We start from the raw sequence: 22,193 nt of genomic DNA, 5'->3' as shown, positions 1-22,193 counted from the left end.
TCACCGCAGCAAACAATGATTACTGACAACAAAAGAACTATAAATGAATAGGCTTTTTACCTACAGAGTTTTATATTGCTTGCTTTAGAAGTTCAGATTTTGCTTTTGTGTTTCGCTTCCACCATTCTTATAGTAAATTGACACACGTAATGTCAGATACAATGACGCAAATCAAGTAGCACAGAAGATTTTGACTTATGTGTAAGAAAATGTCTGACTTCTATGGGAGTGAAACCTGCACTACCATTGACGTCATCAAGTGCTAGAAGCCTGAGAAAGGCCAACATTCTGTGTTGAGTAGGGGTGTGCATGAACATCTGTCTAGGTGTACTTGTGTGCATGCGTTTGTGTTTGTGTGTGTGTGTGTGCACATGTACAGGCTGTAGACTTCTTTTCTGGGGACCTACCCCAACAAGCATCTGCTTTTCTGTAGGCGTCCTCACACATTGTTTTTGATTCCACATATGAACATGACATACAGCACAGATTGATTGACGCACGTCCTAAAAATTTACTCGTTATGATATGGGTAATTCCATAAAATAGGGACCCACTTTGTGACATGCCTATTTTGCCAATAAAATCAGTGAATCAGATTTTTGTTCAACATAACTTTAAAAAACATTCATATTGAGTAAGTCCCTTGAAAACTGATTGAAAATTAACATTCTAAACTGAAATTGAAGGAAGCGAGCATACCAAATTGCAGTGTATGGGGAAAAACTGGTTCACTATGTAAAGGGGACACCATTGGTGTCCCCCTTACACCGTGAACCATCCATTTTGGCATCTTACCACATATTTCAAACTAGTTCTATGTTTGTTTCAATAGAAGTGATTATTTTCAAGTAAGAAATTAACTATACTATTGAAAAAATGACACAAGCCCTATTTTTGGTCAGGAAAAAGATTCTTCAATGTTTCTTGTGTAAGGGGGACACCAAATATTATTTTTGCATTTTTTTTCTTCAAATTAATAGAGTGGTCAATTTTTGATACCTGTTACAGAGAAACCACAGCTACATTGTAAAATATGCTAATGAGGAACAATTATTGTTGTGATAAGACACAAAAAATTAGCTATCACTGTGGCCCGACGTAATATTTAGGGGGACACCAAAGCCACGTGTGTGAAAATTATGATTTGGTCTTTTTTTCAAATTTATTTATTTTACCCCAATTTTCTCTTGAAATCGTTTTAACTATGTGATTGCTACCAAAATAACAACAAACAGTTCAACACTGGCCCTTAATATGGATTCCACACTCATAAAGTAAGGTTTCTCATGTAAGCAATTATGGGGACACCAAAACTCACACATCAAACGTCTTTCTTGGGATTTACATGCGCAAATGTGTATCAAGTGTGACCCTGCACCTCAAAACAAACAAAAAGTCGCCAGACATGAATTTTTAGTTAAGACCATATTCTGAAAGAACAGACTTTAAGCTTTAAAATGATGTATAACTCAAATCAAATGGACTCTCCTAACCTATTTAAATATTGGAAAGAAAGCACAAACTCAGGAAAAGTGTGAACTGAGAAAAGGGGCTCTGAAGTACAGTGTCTATTCAAGCGCAATCTTTACCAAACCGTGCTGGCTGTGCGATGAATGGGACAAAAAACAGGAAGTAAACCACAAGAGCAACAACAATGAAGAGATTATCAGATTAAACTGAAATTAAGCATGCCTCATTAACACATTCTGTCCATAACTAATGCCAACTTTCAAAGCAGTAGCACTATCCTTTCAAAAGTTTATAGAGTTGAAAGTGAAGAGTGTGGACAAGGTTTTTCAGAAATGAAAAAGGGATTCTAAAGACACACCTAATCACACTATTCTACCAAAAATGTTCGAGATAAACTGCTAAAAAACACACTTTCCTGCCCATTTTATGATACCAAATTTTAGCATAATGTAAAAGAAGACCCGCTCTTTCAGAATATATGAAAAAGTCAAGTTCGGCTAGGTTGACCCATTTCACTTATTTTCAGTCCTCACGCAAAATCAGTGTGTGCGACTTTATGTTCGTTTTGAGGTGCACGGTCACAATTGATGCATGAATTATATTTATAGTGTTCAAAATTTGCTCGTCTTTTATCATTTTTGACCCCTTAAAATAGAGTTTAATCCACAAACAAGCTGTAAATCTGTCTAACTGGTGTTACAGTAAAATGTCACACAATTTTGCCCAAAAATGTTGTGATTTTGCACTTTTTGTCAATATTCATGTGGAAATTTGAAGAAACAATTTTTATATTTTACTTTGAAAAGGAAGATACTTACCTGAATAAGAGTATTCAGAAGTAAAATTGATTTTAATAGGGTATGTAATTTTTAAGCAATGACAATATGAAGCAAACAGAAGGGGCATTTAACTAGTGGGACCCTTTTTAATGGAATTACCCATATGAGGTCAGGTTCATTTTGTATTAGATAGATTTTCATTACCATTGTTATTACTCTTCGATCTGTAGATGTATGTCATGAATGTAATTTGTTGAAACTTAATCAATAAAATGAAGTGAACATGAGGATGGTTTGGTAAAGGCATAGGGCCTTCCTATAGGAGAAGAAAAGAAAAGAAGAACTCCTCATGTCTGCAAATTTTTTTTTTTTTATGTAGAGTAGCAGAAAAGATAAGGGCGAGTAAACTGATACGTACACTGTACCCCTTTTTAATAGAGTCCCCCAATAGTAATACCCAGAGAACCTTTGGAGAACCTCTGGAGAACCTCTGGACGACATGCCAGACGAAAACAAGTGATAGAACTTTGGTCTTCAACTAAGCAGGGGTGAGAGGAACCCCTGTTTAGAGTTCCTGCTCATCTAGCATGAAGACGGCATGTACATTTCTATGGAAAAAAGCGGCCGTGGGTTTCTCTTTGAAAGAGGAGGTCAGTATGAGTGTGCGCATTATGCGTACACATGTCCACAGACAGCACAGGCCACTAGAAGAGTGCGTTGTGTCTACCCCATGACCACTGAAAGTTTTCTCGTCTGTGGTATTAAAACACAGAAAAACTTCTGGAGGCTACCTCAGACATGTGCCAGGCTGTCTAGCACAACATACACGTATGTACACTGTATACTAGTACCTCAGACTCACTCCATGTATCTCCAGACTCCTGTCTTGTGCTTTGTGCCATGTCCGTATAGAGTCCAAGACGTCTGAGGTAAACACGGCACAACCTCTGGAAGTTGTGCTGTGTTTTGGGGGGGCTCTACATGGGGTATGAGATGGTATGGGTATGTGGCAAGAGAGGTGGAAGCCTCTGGGTGAAGAAGGGTTATAATCCTTCCAGTGTCTGATACTGTATGAGCTGAAATTTTCGCGGTGGTTTTATTTTCGCGAATTTCGCGAATCGCCTTTGAACCACGAAAATTACAACACGCGAAAATAACAATGCGCAAATAAGTAAGTTCAGTTAGACCCTCGCAACCACGAAATTAACAACAAGCGAAAATGTCCTCCAAGTAGCAATTTGCGAAAATATCTGTACGCCAATGTTTCAGCTCGTACAGTACAAACTACTGGGCAGACCCTACAAAGCCTGGCAAGTGACACTAGCGGAAGATGAAAAAATTTCTTGCTTCATTGGGGTGGACAGCACAGACCAGGCAGCCTGAAGAAAGGCTGGAAAGGAAATGAAACTTCCAACCTTGCAAAGATGGAAAATACAATGTAGATGCTACAAAAATATGACAATGCGGATATTTTCCCCAAAGTTTAGCTGCTAGTTGGTGCATCCATTGCTGTATCTTTGTCATTGATACGAGTGGCATGTTATCAAATGAAGCGTCACATGCCATACTTGACAACAGAGAATAAAAAGCTTGAACAGATACTGGTTACACAGTTTGAACAGTCACAGTGCATAACCCATGATAGATTCATGCATGGTGTACCTGTAGGCTACTGTATGTGTGGCAAATGTTAATACTCCCTTAGCAATATGGTACTCTAAACTGCAAAGAGATCATTTACCGCAACTATTTTGGGAAGCAGAGGATCATAAATTACTTTCAAAAGATATTTAAGGATATGTGGAATGAGAACAAGGATTCATCACTACCATGTCACATAGCTGCAAAGTACAACATATTGCATGCCACAATTACACTCTAAAGGCTTTTTTTTCTGGGTTCATTACACCAAGTATGTTTTTCCATTGGCATGAGTCCTCCCACACAATATAGCATGATAAATCATTCTACCTTAGTAAATTGGTAATTTGTTACACCTCAAAGTTCTCACTGACTCAATAAATTACAACAGTTCATGCACCATTAACCCATCTAGGACTACATTCACGCGCACTACAGTCTAGGGATAAAGAACGATGCGTAAAATGCATCAATACAAAATTATCGTCATTGGCTTTTATGAAGCAAGGTATTGATACTTAATGAGTTTTTCCTCGAAAATATTTTTGTTACTTGTTCATTCCTTTGATTGCGGCCTCCATTTTGAATATTTACAATTCTCATGCAGTGTACAATTGTAGCTGAAGTGCTTCTAGAATCACATTCCTTTTCTGCCAAATGGAATGTAAAAAGTTGCACAATTTGCTGGTTGATAGTCATCAATGGTTCTTGAAAGCCATCCATTCTGTCATGACACCTGTAGGAATGTGTAGGTAATGATTTCGCGAGGTGCCTTAAAGGGGATGGATAGTAACTGATCAGTGGGAAACAGTGGGAATGCTGGGGGATGATTGTTCCAATCCTTGTGGGATTCATTTAAGAGTACAATTCTATTGTTTTGTGAAAATTATTTGCTTCAGAATGGTCTCATATTCAAGTAATGTGCAGTTTAATGTTTCCAGGTTAGCATGCTTGTACAGTGATGGGGCATTAAACTGCACATTACTTGAATATGAGACCGTTCTGAAGCAAATGATTTTCACACAACAATAGATACATGTATATATAGTGTACTCTTAACCCGTTGAGGACGAGTCCCGAGTATACTCGGGCAGGTGTCTATGGGAATTGCGTGTTGTAGCAAAATCAAACCGTCCTCAACAGGTTAAAATGAATCCCAAAAGGACTGGAACAATCATCCCCAGCATTCCAACTGATTCCCACTGATCAGTTACTAGCCATCCCCTTTAAAGACCCCGTGGCGTGGGGATACCATGGAGTGGGAAGGCTGTCCTGGCTCGGATATATTCACAGATCCCCTTACCAAATTGTTTTAAAGGGATGGTACAGTATTGGTGGAGCCGAGGGTTTGGCTTTTAACTTTTTGCGAGATACCAAGAAACCACTTTAATATGAAATGGTACAGAGCATGCCATTCTAAGGGGAATTCAAAGTTTAGTTTATTTGATGAAAATCGGTTTTGGAATGGCTGAGACATCCAAAAACAAAGTAAAACAAAGCGATCGCAATAGAATGTGGGTCCCACATTTTATTAGCATTGCTCTGTTTTGGGTATCTCAGCCATTTCATAACCAATTTTCATCAAATAAACGTTGAATTCCTCTTGGAATTACATGCTCTTTCATATTTCAGAAGCGGTTTCTCATCTCACAAAAAAATGTTATAAACCTGAAGTTGGGTCTCAACCAAAACTATACGAGCCCTTTAAACAGCTTTACCACTGATCTCTCCTAAGTACACATACATTGTACAGCTGAAGAACCTTGACAAGAATAGACTATTTCTTGTGAGCACATGATTCGCTGCACATATTTGATATCTGCCGAACCCTCGGAATAACAAACCATTGGAACAAAGAACCTTACTTCATTCTCCGATTTACGAATCTCCAGAATAACTAGAAATGTCGCTACAGCGACTGGTTATACCCCCGCCAAACAACATTTCATAAGCTTTGGTCAAAAAACTGAGGAAGTAGTTAAATCCGCAAGATCTTTCCTTGATCTTCTGCCATTAATATGCCGTTACCATGGCAACGTACTTTCGGGTACTGTCGAAAAATGTGTCTTGCACATCTACAACCAAAGGCACACATCTGTACCAAGTTTCATGGAAATTGGGCAAAAACTGAGGAAGTAGTTTGCAACACAAAATTTTCCATCATTTTGGCTCATAATATGTGAGCGTGTTACCATGGCAACATACTTTTTGTAACTGTCAAGAAATGTGTCATGCTGACCTATATCCTAAGACAAACATTCAATATGAATTCCATGAGAATTGGAAGAACACTGATGAAGCAGTTTTGCCACGAAGCATTTTGCCCTATATTTTATCAATAACATGCCGTTACCATGGCAACGCACTTTTTGCCACTGCGGAAATATGTGTCTTGCACATTAACATATTCAGATGAACATCTGTACCTAATTTCATAAAAATTGATCAAAAACTGTGGGAGGAGTTCGCGACGCAAGATTTGTACTCATTTTTGCCCATAATATGCCGTTACCACGGCAACATACTTTTGGGTACTGTCAAAAAATACGTCTTGCACATCTACAACCCAAGGCACACATCTGTGCCAAGTTTTATGGGAATCGGTTGAAAACTGAGGAAGTAGTTCGCGACGCAAGAAATGCAACGGACCGACCGCCCGACCGACCGACCGACCGACCGCCCGACCACCTGACCGACCGCCCGACCGCCCGACCGTCCGCTGATTCCTATATACCCCCTTCAAACTTCGTTTGGCGGGGGTATAACAAACCTTGGGAATATCAAACTGTAACCATTGAAAATCATCACGGCAATTGCAATTATTCAACAGCCATCTTGTCAGTATAGTAAGTATTGTGAGAGACACAGAAAATGCTTCTACTTGAGGTATATCAACTCTCACAAGAGCTGAGTTTGATTTTGTTGGACTCACATGTTATTCATTTTTTCAACTTGTTCATGCCATGTACTTATGATGTAAATAATTTGTTATAAAGGTAATACAGGCATGATACTGTTTCCATTTATTTTTAACTGTATGACCAAGCGTTGTGGGACCGGACGCGTATTGTAAGTGCGTCTGTAATGAAAATGACGCATCCAGTCGGATGAGTCTATATCAAGTCTCTGAGGCAAAGAAGGGTGCATATTCTATGTAAAATAGGTAAGTTTTCACGCGTGAACTTAAGTGTCCGGAAACACAACCCCCCATCACACATAGATTTTGTCCATAAATTGTATATTGTACTCTTCCTGTTCAGTTATGCAATGGACGTATAGGAATACACTGTGCTAATGTACTACAACACGGAGCACAATCTGTGTGTGAGTGCATATGCGTGTCAACACACATATCATAAAGTTAACAAGATACTTAACAAGTGTAAAATGTGCAATATAAAAACTTAATCAAATTCATGAAATTCTTTCGTCGAGATGTTTTCATCGCAACTGATTGACAAATTGCCCCACATCGACGTAAATAAGCACTGAATTGATCAGTGTCTCAGTAGTAGCCATGATAAAAAATCATGGGCGTACATACTCGAGCAGGATTCGAACCTACGACCTCCTGATCACCGGACAGGCGTCATCTCCACTAGACCACCGAGCTTTCGCCAAACAGCAAGTGTTGGTTCTACTCCTTATAGCATGCAGCGGGTACTGCTTTGTTATTCAAATTCATGAAATTCTTTCGTCGAGATGTTTTCATTGCAACTGATTGACAAATTGCCCCACATCGACGTAAATAAGCACTGAATTGATCAGTGTCTCAGTAGTAGCCATGATAAAAAATCATGGGCGTACATACTCGAGCAGGATTCGAACCTACGACCTCCTGATCACCGGACAGGCGTCATCTCCACTAGACCACCGAGCTTTCGCCCGACAGCAAGTGTTGGTTCTACTCCTTATAGCATGCAGCGGGTACTGCTTTGTTATTCAAATTCATGAAATGAAAAAAAGAAAAAAAGAAAAAAGAATTTCATGAATTTGAATAACAAAGCAGTACCCGCTGCATGCTATAAGGAGTAGAACCAACACTTGCTGTCGGGCGAAAGCTCGGTGGTCTAGTGGAGATGACGCCTGTCCGGTGATCAGGAGGTCGTAGGTTCGAATCCTGCTCGAGTATGTACGCCCATGATTTTTTATCATGGCTACTACTGAGACACTGATCAATTCAGTGCTTATTTACGTCGATGTGGGGCAATTTGTCAATCAGTTGCAATAAAAACTTAAATTGCATATTATTGCTGTTTTGCTCATCAACGCTCCGTCTAAACATCTAATAAAAAGGCCATACATTACATGACTAGCAGGTCCTTTTTTATACAAATGTAGTCCACCAGGGATCAGAACCTCAATCTAAACTTCACTGTTTTTGTTTTGAACAGCAATGTGTACACCAAGTGAACAGGAATATAACTTAAAGGGCACAAGTGGCAGGAGACATGTTAAGGTCAGAGATGGTTTAAATGTGTGTACTGTAGATTCGTTTCATAGCACAGAAAGAAGGGCACACATTTCGTACTTCTGCTTTGACATTCTCTCCAAACAAATTTAATTGTAGATTGTACTCTGTAAAACCAACCATAGCTACAATTTAAATTGCCAGTTTGTCCAAAAGGAATGTAGTTTTACTACCACTGAAACTACGTATACCCTCAGCATTTCACTCAAGCAACATTACTTCTTCTGAAACTTCTCTGCTCATATTTACATGTTTTAGTGAATATCAATGCAGGAACATTTTTTTATTCTTTCTTTTTTTGCTAAATATCTAAAAGCATAATGAAGAAGATAACCCCCCTCCCCCTGGAAATATTGACTGACAAGTGGTTTCCTTCAGTTCGCGATTACTACTAAAATGCATGGCAAAATCTCAATGCCTTTACAAGCACTATATATTATATAGTGCTTGTAAAGGCATTGAGATTTTGCCATGCATGACGATCATGCTTTCCATTTTCACACATGATAAACATTCAGCTCACATGAACAGCCAACAATGTGGGGCATTAAAGAATCTAATAGAAAAAAAAATAAAAATCTGGAGGCTTCTGTGGGGGTGGGGACAATGGAAAATGCTTTGAAAATAGCAATGAACAGAAAAAGGGAGTGCCAGGTATTGTATGAGCCTTGACAAGGCACTCCTCTTGTAAATTTGAAAATAATTGTACAATGATTAGATTATACCCATACAGGTAATAATATTCATCCGCCATGAAACGCAATAAACTACTAGACAAGGAAACCAGAATATTAAGAGTAACGTTTAAGAAAAAAAAAAAAAAAATCTGTTTAAGCAGAGTTGAAATTTCTTACGTTGCAGCAGACAATGAATATTGCCCTCTACTGGCAGGAGAGTGTTGACCCCCGGCTCATCACCCAATTTTCAAACGCGTTCACCCCGGTTATCACCGTCGACCCAAATTCACTTGCGCCGCACTCACGCCACCTATCTATGACATCACACTCTTTCGCGATTGACGAAACTGCACGAAAGATCATGATGACTCTGAGGAAATCAGTGCTCAGTTCACCTATTTTCCTATTTCTTTCAAGAGAATATACATGAAAGCTTAAGATCTTGATATGTCGCAGCAGCGCTGACGTACAAACTACAGCCTCTGGTACCTATTTCATTTGCCTGCTTTCACTGTTCTGCAATTTACAACTGTATACCGTAGTCCCACACATGCATACACGTAATGCTGTATGCAATCACGTCTCGGTGCTTGGTCTGGTGCCGTGCACTGTACTTTGCAGCCTTACCATGCATCATGTTTTGAAATCCACACAATTCATCCCAGGGTACTTAAGCAGGGCTCCACACTAACTTTTTTTTTTTAATGAGTCAAATATATAAGTTCTATCATAGTAAGAATCGGAAGCTGGACATATTTACTCATAAATAACCTCAACAAACTCGCAACACTCACTCTCAGGCACTCATTCAGTCCTTTTCATCCAACCTTTAAACAAATTTAACTGCTAATTTCTGGCGCAAAAACTTACGAATATATTGACATACTTTTCAAAAAATTTTGCCCTTTTTTGAAATTTGGTGGCCCGACTTATAATTTTGGGGTGGCCCGACTCAATTGCTGGTGGCCCCGGGCCACCGGGCCACCGTTAGTGTCGAGCCTTGCTTACAGTGTATTTGGCATCTAGTCAAAGACAAAGTAAATATTAAAAGTAAAAAAAACAAGTCACAAATTCCACATATGCACCAAAGGCACAGGTACATTTGTAGCCTACTGCACATGCCACGAGACGTGACGCCAAGAGACATGATGCCCGAAATCAAAATGTCTTTCAGCAGCGGCTCAACGTGGGGATGTGACGCCTTGACATACGCCTGCGGTCGGCGTCACATCGTTCTCGTTCACTCAATCAAAAAGTCCCTAATCAGTTCTGGTGATCACCAGTGATGTGGCAAAGTGTGCAGAAACAAACCTGACCATGAGGGCAGCCTTGCAGTTCATGTCATCCACTCCCCACAACTAGGCCATGAAAATTCCTCACCCATGTAGTATTAAAGGGGCATTCCAAACAATGTTCATAATTTCACATCATGTAGTACATAAATCAACAGCTCCATGTATAGATTTGTGGAATTTATTGTGGTTCTTAAGCAGAGAAACAATACTTTGAAAACCTTAAACAAATTACATTGAACAAGGATGATAGAGCAGGCTCACATATTTAAGAAATTAATGTAGCAGTGTATTTCCATTACAATACTGCTTGCTCGCGAGTTCACCTGTGTATAATCTATGCATGCCTTCTTCTTTTGTTCTGCTTCCTTGAGCCCCAACTCATGCATTCTTATGGTGACCCTTCCATGTCATCATCCTTGTTCTTTGCAATTTGTTATAAATTTTGAAAATGTTCTTTTTCTTCATCCCAATTATCATAAATTCTGAAACTCTGTCCGAAGTATAACTAATTTATTGTTTTTTCAAATGTAAAAATCTGAAAATCATCCGGAGGTCTCCTTTAAGTATCATGTCACTCACATTTCCATCACTATGAACATGATTACACTCACTACATTCAACATAAACTGCATTATCATCACCACCAGCACAGTAATAATACTTTTTTCTTTATCATCATTATCACCAATACCATCGTCTTAATCTTTATCATAACCACCATCATCATATCGTCATAATTACCATGTTTATCGTCATTACAATCTTCACGTCTTCTACTACTAAAGTACCAATGTATGTATCCCACTTGTACATATCAAAGGTAGTATTTGTGACCTATTTTTCTTCTGTGCGATTTCTTTTTTCCTGCTTCCCAGCAAAGAGGTGCAATACACTGTGCATGCATGTGCATGCGTGCATGATATCCTTCATAGACAGTAACAAAAGACAGTCCAATTAGAATAGCATTGATGCTTTGAAATGACCTTGAACAGAACGTTGTTGATAAATATGTCGAGTTTCAGGTTGATCCCATAATCTCTTTAGAAAGCTTGCAATAGAAATTTAAATCCACAGATGGGAGTGATTCATTGCACTTAAATAGACCCCAATCTTCATGACTGACTTTCCCAAAGACTGGATTTACAATCACTTATTTCAGTGGGTGGAAAAAATCAAAATCTGCAGACATTTGACTCCACAAATACAAGTAATTCAGCACACTTTAGTAGACCTTGGTCTTTAAGGATTTATTTCCTACAGACTGGATTTTTGTATCACTTATTTCAGTTGGATAGAGGTACACATTGGTTGAGTTGGCAGATCATTCAAAAGCTGTGTACTTCCTCTCTAGAGATTTGACTCTACCTCAACAGTGTAATACATATGGTGACTTTTTGATGTTTTGTGGTGCATGGTTACATTCCCACAAAATGATTGGGTAGCAATATTATATGTAATCGTTCACAGGCAGCATGGTTTCTCTAAATTTGCTGGCATTGTGTTGTGCAAGAGTACGTACCTGTCTGTCTAAAACCTTTTTAATTTGCATTGACAATTATTACATGTTGTATGTATGTGCATATTATTTGTTTGTTTGCTTATTGTTCTTCTGTTTGATCTTCTACATGATACTATGCTGTAACATAACATATCAAATCATTCTGTTTCCACAGTGCCATGAGTATCTTTTTAGGTAGAATGAGCGCTTAATGAGAGTCCATTGATACCTCTGCCAAGGGATGAGGTTATGTTTCTGTTACCGTTGGTTTGTGCGTTCGTTCGTTTGTCCGTGTGCAAAATAACTCAAAAAGTAGTTAACGGATTTGGATGAAACTTGCAGGAAAGGTTGAAAATGACACAAGTAACAAATGATTAACTTTTGGCAGTGATCCGAGAATTTTGGGGGAATTTATGAAGGATTTTTGATATTTTGGCAGGTAGGGTCAATGAACTTGGAAGTTCAGGCTGCGCGTATTTGAGGTTTGCATACGCGCATTAAAGTGCGTGCTCCACTTTCTGCTAGGGCGAGGCGCGCCGCGCAGCTAAGGGTTTATGACGCAACAAAGGCCTCTATATTGGGAAATCGGGCAATTTTTCAACATGTATACACATATGGGTGGAAATCACTAATGTCTATGGAAGAGCCCAAAGAGCTTTCCCCCAGTGGTGGAGAGGAGAAAAAAAAATATCTTTGGGAAGAGCACGATCATCGGTGGAAAGTAACTGCTTGGCGGAGGTCTGCACTCTAAGAGTGCTTTTCTAGTTATCTATATTATTATCACTATCACTATCATCACCACCACCATCACCACCACCATCATCACCATCATCACCATCATCATCATCATCATCATCATCATCATCATCATCATCATCATCATCATCATAATCATCATCATCATCAACATCATCATCATCATCATCATTATCAAAACCAAGATCTGACACTTGCACGTCTACCATCACTTATACATCATACTGAGGGAAATATCTCATGTGGAGCACACAATCATGCACATCAATTGGGGCAGAGGAGAGATCCCAAATCAAGGGGGGGGGGGCTTTCATTTTTAAATATAACTTCTTTTTTTTTTTTTTTTTTTTAGGCACAAAGAGATATTGTATTCAAGTTTTCAGGGAGCCTTCTGTAGAATACAGAGGACTTGGCAGCTGTGCACTCACAATGTGAGACGGTCCCACACACTTAAAGGTTATTGTGAATGTTTATGTCCCTCTCATCCAACGTCACCAAATGTCACCTATGTTTAGAACGCTCTAAAAGTGGAATTTGGTGGGCACTGTACATACAGCTTGTGTGTTAGAGGTTCCCGCACACGCCAAGGTTACGGTGTCAGTTATTCCTTCTCAGCCACTTTGGGGGTGGTCTCAGTAACTAGTATGACCCGACTCAGAGGGACATGAGTCGAAGTGCTTCAGGAGCACACCTTGGGCACAGCTTTGTGTATAAATTGGGTAGGAAACTCATTAAATCAGCAGGTTTTCTCATCTAAATTTGAATTAGTCTGAGAGAGGTGTGGTCTAGTGCTTCTGGTCAAAACTCACCCTGGGTAGGGGTCAGCCACATTGAAGCGCTTGCACAGCAGCTTGTCAGGATGCCATTCCAGTGAGTCTCGGGTAAGCTGACCAAACATCTTCATTTCGGCTGCTTTGCTTTGGTCGTTTTCATCACCCTGTAACAAACCAAAAGTATAAAGCTTCCAATATAAGAAGTGAAAACAGGGGCTTTTACAAGTTCAGGTGAAAGGTGTCTATTATTTCACTTTTTAATGGCTTTGGGGATATTTTTACCAAGGATACTTCACTAACAATCTAAATTTGATGTAAACCCATTCACAGATATTTTTACACTCAGAAATGAGGACTAGCTTTGTAATCTTCGAATTAGTCAAGAAGAAAATATAAGTTCAGTGATACTCACCCCTGACCTTTCCAATACCCCCCCCCCCCCCCCCCCAAGAAAAAGACAACAAAAAGAGTCGTCTTTTGCAGGCAGCAGCACAATCTTCAGGCTTATATAATTTATGACATTTCATAAAAACAGTCAAAATCTCTCCACACTTCCTGGAATGATTCATCACACATGTAACAAACCATGATTTTAATCATCATGGCACACAGTATCCCCAAACTGGATGAGAGCTCAAATCTCTCCCTACAAACTCATGTTTTGCAATCCATAACCCATTCCCTTAAAAATAAGCACTAGTCAGGCTTACGGGTTATAAAAAGAGCTGCACAATAAGACTCACCCCAGTCTCTGCCTGTACCTCTACCTTGTCATCCGCATCGCTGTGTTTGGCGCTCACAAAGCGGGACGCCATCATGCCCGACATGGGGCGGTACAGGGCCGCCGCCCTAGCAAACTCCTCCCGCTCCTGCTGCCGTTCCCACTCTGTCCTGGTGTCCCCTGGAACAGATCCTAGAGGAATGAATCAGCAAGTGGTAAATCACAACAGGACACTCCATCGACTGCCTCCAGGGAACTTCTGAGAAATCACACCATGCTGAGTACTTGCAGAGTGTCGGGATGAGGTAGAAAAGTGTTATACATACAGACTACAGGTATAAGAAACAACACCTAAAAAGATTCCAGCTATCCAATTAGTCAATTGCTCATCACGTAACATACAGTTTATCGCTGTTGAGCCTGCAATTCCTTCATCCTTTGGATGAAAAATAAAAAAACAAATTATATTAAAATACTGATTATTAAAACACACTAGCTTCCAGCTCTGCTTGTGTATGTTCCACATTTTGAATCTGATATTTTGATTGTCTTTCAACAGCAGCTGAATACTGTTTGATACACAAAAGATTTAATATCTTACTGATTGTCATACAAAACAGCAGTATAATGCTTTTCATTCTCATCATCATGATGCTAATTGGTGTCTTACCTCAACTTCAAACATTCAAAGTATATCCAAGAATTATCTTACTTAGGGTTTTGAAAAGCTTTTCAAATAAAGGTACATGTTTAACATAACACAATTTCATACAAAAAAGAGAGAACAATTGGGATTATCTAATTACAGGGTTCCCACAGAAATTTGAAAACAGAATTCCGTGACTTTTCCATGACATTTCTGTGACTAAATTGCTGCTTTCCATGACTTCCTTTCTGGCACGGTTTCCAAAATCAGACACGTTATGATGGCCTCCACCTCCCCTCACAGCCATCCGTTCCACCAACTATATCTTACTCATGACAGGTACATCTATTATCATTAGTATATGTCCCGGGAGTTATGTAGAATTTGGGATGTCACAAAACTGGGAAAAATGGAAATCATGAACACCAATTATAATAGCAGAGTATGATCACAGAGTATGAGAGTTGCGAGACACGGCAAACTGGAAAGCTGCCATAGCCAAGAGGTAAATGCAATTCCCTGACTTTTCCATGACTTTTCACAAATTTTCCAAATTCCCTGACTTTTCCCTGACTTTCCATGACCACAAATTTTTCCAGGATTTTCCATGACTCTGGGAACCCTGAATTAAGGTGAAATTTCTTTTGTACACAACCAAAGAAAACTATTTACCTTGCGTGAGCTTTCGCCTACTGTCTGTAGGCTTCATCAGACTGACGTTGACTTGCTGTAGATGGGGTGTAGGCAGTCTTACAGTCCGAGAGAATGGGAATGTACGCTGAAGATAATTTGTATTACCCCTCGCCACGATTCATCATGTGTTCCCGCCCCATTGTATGTGGATCCCCTCTCTTATCCAACGTGTGAATATGTTGCTGACTTTGGACACAACCTTGCTCTGTTTCCAGTCAATGATGTGGTTTTTGTGCGCCACGTGATCACTTATGGCTGACTTTTTAGGAGTAAGATCTGCCTCCTTCTTTTTGGCCCTTGTGAAATATGTCTTCCCCAGTGACTCTGCCTCTTTTTGGTGTTCTGACTTCCTGACTCCAAATTTCCTGCCCATCTCACCAATGTAAACTTTGTCACAGTCCTTACATGGTATTTGGTACACTACTCCTGTCGAGTCCTCAGGTGATCTTTTCATCCTTGGGGTGAACCAACACTCCTCGTAGTTTGGTGAGGGGGCGCATGGTGGTAGCAACATTGTATTTGGTGAAGATCATTTGGAGTGCTTCAGACGTGCCATTTACATATGGGATCGTGACCATGCATTTCTTCTTGGTGGTCTGGGTAGACTTGGGTTTGTCCTTGGGCATTTGGGTCATCTGTTGGTTGACCTGTCGAAACGACCAGTCAGGGTATCCACATAATCTGAGGGAGGACTTCATATGTTCTTCTTCAGTCTGTACATCCTCTGAGTCTGTGGTGATACCATGGGCCCTATCCATGAGTGTTCTGTAAATTCCAAGCTTCTGATGAAGAGGGTGGTGTGAAGAAAAGTTGAGATATTGGCCTGTGTGTGCTTTCACACGTTGGATAAGAGAGGCAATCCACATACAACGGGGGCGGGAACACATGATGAATCGTAGCGAGGGGCAATACAAATTATCTTCAGCGTACATTCCCATTCTCTTGGACTGTAAGACTGCCTACACCCCATCTACAGCGAGTCAACGTCAGTCTGATGAAGTTTAACAGACAGTAGGCAAAAGCTCACGCAAGGTAAATGGTTCTCTTTGGTTGTGTACAAAAGAAATTTCGCCTTTATTAGAGAATTACCAACCAGATGAACCTCTTCCAGAATTGGGATTATCATAAATAAACCACACACATATACACAAAATGAAATAAAAAGCAACTGACCTCGCTGCTGAGACCTGAGAAATGCCTCATACCGCTGCTGCTTCTCTGGATTCTTCTCAAAGGGCTTGAAGCTGGAGCCACCCCATCCCCCTGCTGACTCAATGGGAGCTCGAGGTGCTGACTCAACGGGAGCCTGAGGGGCTCCCCGGTCCCACCTGGACCCCCGCTTCTCTTCGGGTTTGGGTGACACCTTGGGAGGCGGCGCAGACTGATCCCTGAATGCCCTGATGCGGGCTAGGTCTTCACTGGGCAGGGCTTTATCCACTGGGGAATACCCTGGGTTGACATAATTTTTACAAACAAAAAGGCATCACAATTTAATTATAGAACTATCAACATGATTTTGCAATTTCTGGAAGCTCTGATACTGATTTTACTGAAATAATTTTTTTTTTTCCTTGACAGATTAACTTCAACTTTTGCCAAGAACAAACTTGCATTACGCCTACTTGCTTTTTCACATCTCTTCAAGGTGAAACATATCTCTCATCTGCCTCCAGAAACTGTTGATTTTTGCTATTAAAATGGGCACATAATATTCATGAAAATTGTGTGAAGTAATGTCGTGATACCACAATTTCAGTTCAGTAACAAGAATGCCAAATATTAGTGAAAAAGCATTGCAATCTTAGAGCATACCCGATCGTGGTTGCTTTGTAATATTATATAATTGATCACAAATTGGGCCATTGCATTATCCACCAATCTTCTGCATGAGAGTGAATGGTACGCAGCTTGTTAAGTAGCACTGTAGGACACGATCCATCACACATAATGTTCCACCTACCCACTACTGAACAGGGAGGTTCCTTGAGGAAGAAGAACTTGAGTACCTCAATTGTAATTGTTTTACAATTTCAATCTCAAAATATTCCAAAGCGACTCATTGTCTTGGCAAATCGTTACAGCCAGACAAGTTTCTCGGTAGACCCTTTCAATGTATAGCCAGACAATTTCTTGGTAGACTCTTTCAATGTATTGCAAGAAAGTTCTTATGGTGAACGATAAATTTTGAGCCCTAATGACGACTGTTTTAGCTGTAAAGGAGACCTCTGGATGATTTTTAGATTTTTTCATATTTGAACGACTTTAAAATAGTTATACTGAGGACAGAGTTTCAGAATTTATGATAATTGGGAAGAAGAAAAAGGATATTTCCAAAATTTATAACAAATTGCAATGAACAATGATGATGACATGGCAGGGTCACCATAAGAATGCAGGACTTTGGGCTCAAGGAAGCAGAAAAAAAGAAGGAGTATAAGGCATGCATAGATTATACACAGGTGAACTCGCAAGCAAGCGGTATTGTAATGGAATTACTCAGTTCCATTTCTGAAATATATGAGCTTCCTATGTCATGATCGTTGTTTAGTGTAATTTGTTTAAGGCTTTTCAAAGCATTGTTTCACTTCTTAAGAGCCACAATAAATTCCACAAATTTATACATGGAGCTGTTGATTTAAGCACTACATTATGTGAATTTATGAAAACCTTCTGGAATTTCCCTTTAATCGATGCTTTGGACAGATGCAACAAAACTACAGAGGAAATATTGGCCATCACAGAGAGAGAGAGAGAGAGAAAGTCTCTCTGCCTCCTACCTGGTAACCTCTCCTCCCCCAGCATTGCCGCTCTCTGCTCAGCACTCAGGGTGAATCGACTGCTGCCAGACTGGGCACCCATCGTAGGTCCGGGCACAGCGGGCGCTGTGGACCTGAACTGGTGGAAGGGGCGGAAGTCCCTCGGCAGAGCGGGAGGATGAAAGACCTTCCAAGAAGGAGATATGATGGTGAATGAAGGACATGCCGCAACTTAAATAGCTGGTAGCATTCAAGAATATTGGGGGTAGTCATACAGTGGACTCCCGTTATAACGAAGTCCTTGGGACCGGCAGTTTTCTTTTGTTATATCGAAATTTCGTTATAACCGAAGAAATAAACAATAAAAATAAAAAGAGTGGGAAACGTTGTGGCCTGAATTGTTATTTCGCTGTAAGCTGAATTTTTTTATAACCCTGTTCGTTATAACGGGAGTGCACCGTATTGATAATTGCAATTAAAAAAAAGGATCAAAGATGATTGCAATCAAAGAAATATGACAAAAAAGTTAGAAGATCTCCCTTCTGGTTGGAAAAGCTCCCTCCTACATCATTTATATGTGTTTTAAGAATCGGTTCGTAAAATTGAGTCAAATGGGGCCTGAGCCTTGACCCTAACAGAGCCTTTGTCAGAGGCAAAGTAGCTCGCCACTACTGGATATGCAATTTTGGCCAGCCTTCATTGTTTTTTTTTTTTTTTCTTTCTTTTTTTTAGGTAGAAAGAGCATGCTAATGATCAACAACATAATGCTATGACAGGCATGATACTAAAGTAGCTATAGGATTAATAGGAATCTGACAAAATTCATAGATTATACATGTTACAAATCAGTAGTCATAAGTACTCTCATTGGTCCAAGGAATGTGATTATCCTAGGAATTTAATAATCACAACACAAATTTGTGTACTTTGTTTGGTTTACAAAAAATTGCAGTGTACATTGTATGTACTGGCAACAATGTGAGTGAAATAATGCCAACTGAAAGATGAAATGAAATGCAAGTAAGTCTCACTGCTATTTCTACATCCACATTCACTTCCCTGATAATCATACCACTTTTGATATAGACAATTAAAGAGAAACATATCAATGTTCCCCATGACATTCTGAATACTAAATTACTGTTATTGCTGACAAAGCACATGCTTGTACAATACCTTAAAATGGAAACCAGTGGACAAGACTTACCTTTGGTGTGAGTTTCTTTTTTGAGGCTGCCTTGAAGCCATCCAGAACATCATCACTCCCTAGAAAATTTGGAAGAAGAATTGAAACAATTAACAAGCACAAACAAATTTCTTGTTATGTCAGCCTCTTTACACTGAAGGATTCAGCTGATTTCATACTATGGTTGGTGGTCAAGGGGCACAGTAAGTTGATACAGGCATGACATAACGAATGAGACACACAAGAAACTGATACACTAATACAAACTCACATTCAACATCACATCGACAATGACGATGATGGAACTGTGATGGCCATGTCTAGCCTGTGCTCTGCAGACAAGACAAAAATGGGCCCTTAACACCCCCCCCCCCCAAAGCAGGGCCCCAATGGGGTACCCCTTGATTCACATTGAACAAAAACTTAAAAGTGACAGCAACTAACTTAGCTCAATTACTTCTTGTACTAGAGAAAAAGATTGTAAATAGAAGTTCTTAATTTGGGGGGTTAGGGGTCCCAGGGGGAATGGCTGGAATACATCTTATACATTGTTGTAGCTTACTTGAGCCTTTTGCTGTGGCAATTTTTCATTTTCTATCAAACTTTAATGACAATTTTACTTCAATGGCTGTGCTACTTTTTATCTTCATTAATGTCAAGTTGAACATGGAGTCAATAGTTAAACTTGAGGAAGGATGGGTGTGAACGGGTTGTATTAGAATCACCTGTGTGATGTGTGGGAGGCCCTGTCCAGCCATACAGCTGTTTGCTAGTCTCCTCCTCTCCACCCAAGACACGGTCGTAATTTGACAGCCGATCAGAGGAGTAGATATCATCATCCTCATCTTCAAATGCTCCGATGCCAAATGCCTGGTGAAAAGTAAAAATTGCGAAATTGCAGATAACTTTAATACTAGAATGTCTTGTGCACAAACTTTACTGCAGTATTTGGAGCGAACGAGTGAAAATGGTGTATATATTACACAATCCAAACATACCTGGAATACTTCAGCCACTTCAACTGAATACCTCATTCAAGAAATATTCAATACACGAGGACATACACTGTAGGTTTTAAAGACAGTGTTTACATACGGTATATGTCACCTTATCACCTGCATCAACCCTGTCATGACTACTTATTGCACTTGCAATTATTTTTTTTCACCATTGCCATCACCATATTTTTTCATCATTATACTAATCAGTATTGATATCTTCACTATTCTTCTTATGATGGTTATTATCATAACCACTAATATTACTACTATCAACAATATTACTACCATTTACTAGCAGGAAAGAGTGGCCATAGCACAAAGTTGACAACCATTCAGGTGTAAAAATCCTACACTTCTTGACATATGTCATTGATACACAAGGCATGTGAAGGATATAATGTGATTTCTACTAATCATTGTAATCGGGACATCAGGTGCTGATCATGCTGATGGGCGAGGATATCAGCCCATTAGCAACCTAATAAGAGTAAAGTGGTTACAGGATATAAGAGGTAAACCATTCAGAATGATATGGCTGGTATTCAAAGGTGAATTACTGTTTTGCAGCCACACAGGGATTTGGATTACAGCTGTGCAGAGTTCTCAGAAGGGCTAAAAATTTGTCTTCTATCATTGGAATTCGCTTGCAATGTACACTGTATCTATCAAAAGGGTCTACCAAGAAACCTGTCTGACTGACTCGACGTGCCACAATAATGAGTTGTTTGGGAGTATGATTTCAGATCAAAAGTGTAACATGATTTCAATCATAGTACACAACTTTCATTCTTGGAGTGCCCTCCCCTTATAGCAGCGACTTGGCAGAATGCTTCTAGTATGGAATGATGGAGTCATGCCTTAGCAGTAGTATTGAATAGCATGCAGCTAACAAGCTGCACACGGATCACTCCCAACACAATAGGCGGGGGCGGAGTGACGTCACTTCCGCATAGCGACGAACTCGCTGCCCTTAGTGCGATGAAAACAATAACCGTCAAACGAGCGTGCAACAGAGCATGCAATGCCGTCATACAATACGCGAATTGCAATATATGGGACCGTTCATTAGCACACATAAACGGAGTTTACGTGGATCTACAGTGGAGCTGTCAGTTCACGCTGTGTCACTACTGTTGCGTTTAATGCTGTTCATTTCACTTTTATTTACCGCTGAATCTAGTTCATAGATTAGAAGATGTCTTTCGATTACTGTGATAAACTTTCACGGGAAGCAAAGGAGAGATACGAGACTAAACTGTCCTCCATCGGCCTTGCAGTTTGTCCTTACCGTGTACCTAACTATACACAGCCCAGTCGCCGCTGTACATACCTATTCGCGTAGCGTATTAACAGCGTCTGGTCGGGCTACCGTGTACCCGCAGACTCGTGGATCAATGACCCTACGTCGTGGCCAGACATTCAGTTCGCCGATGTGTACATGTACCTAACGAGTACACCTGGTTAGTAGTCGGTTATCATTTACTTCCAGTAATTTGAATTCAGAGCATATCATCCTTGACTTCACTGGACTCCAGTGGGATCCGTCTTCATTCTCCCAGCTGATAGCAGCTAACCACCAGTTCCTTCTTTCTGGACTGCGATCACGTTTTGGAAGTTCAAAGAAAGATCGTTTTTTGTCCAACATTAGACTATGATTATGGCAGCCAAACACAACACAACTTCGAGGCATTGTGAGGATGTGAAACAAACGATGAAATCATGTACGAATCTGCAGTAAAAATGTCAGAAAGCTGTGCAAAAATAACCGATAATAGCACACTAGCGTATAGCGTTCATTCAGTGCAGTGCATTATGCATGTACCGTGCGTG

At 40.0% G+C, this 22,193-nt stretch overlaps 1 protein-coding gene across 1 annotated transcript in view; it reads right to left on the bottom strand.

Annotated features, from left to right (window-relative positions):
- The window catches only part of LOC140232644 (G patch domain-containing protein 1-like), a 137,514-nt gene that overhangs the window by 99,519 nt on the left and 15,802 nt on the right, over positions 1-22,193 (bottom strand). Inside the window, exons 7-12 of the mRNA XM_072312745.1 lie at positions 20,088-20,232; positions 19,384-19,442; positions 18,198-18,363; positions 16,594-16,869; positions 14,104-14,273; positions 13,397-13,524 (exon numbers count right to left, since the gene is read on the bottom strand). Coding sequence (XP_072168846.1) covers positions 13,397-13,524; positions 14,104-14,273; positions 16,594-16,869; positions 18,198-18,363; positions 19,384-19,442; positions 20,088-20,232 — 944 coding nt within the window. The remainder of the gene's footprint in view (positions 1-13,396; positions 13,525-14,103; positions 14,274-16,593; positions 16,870-18,197; positions 18,364-19,383; positions 19,443-20,087; positions 20,233-22,193) is intronic.

The sequence above is a fragment of the Diadema setosum genome, chromosome 9 (assembly GCF_964275005.1).
Source record: "Diadema setosum chromosome 9, eeDiaSeto1, whole genome shotgun sequence".
NCBI lineage: Eukaryota > Metazoa > Echinodermata > Echinoidea > Diadematoida > Diadematidae > Diadema > Diadema setosum.
This window is presented reverse-complemented; position numbering and strand designations above follow the sequence as displayed.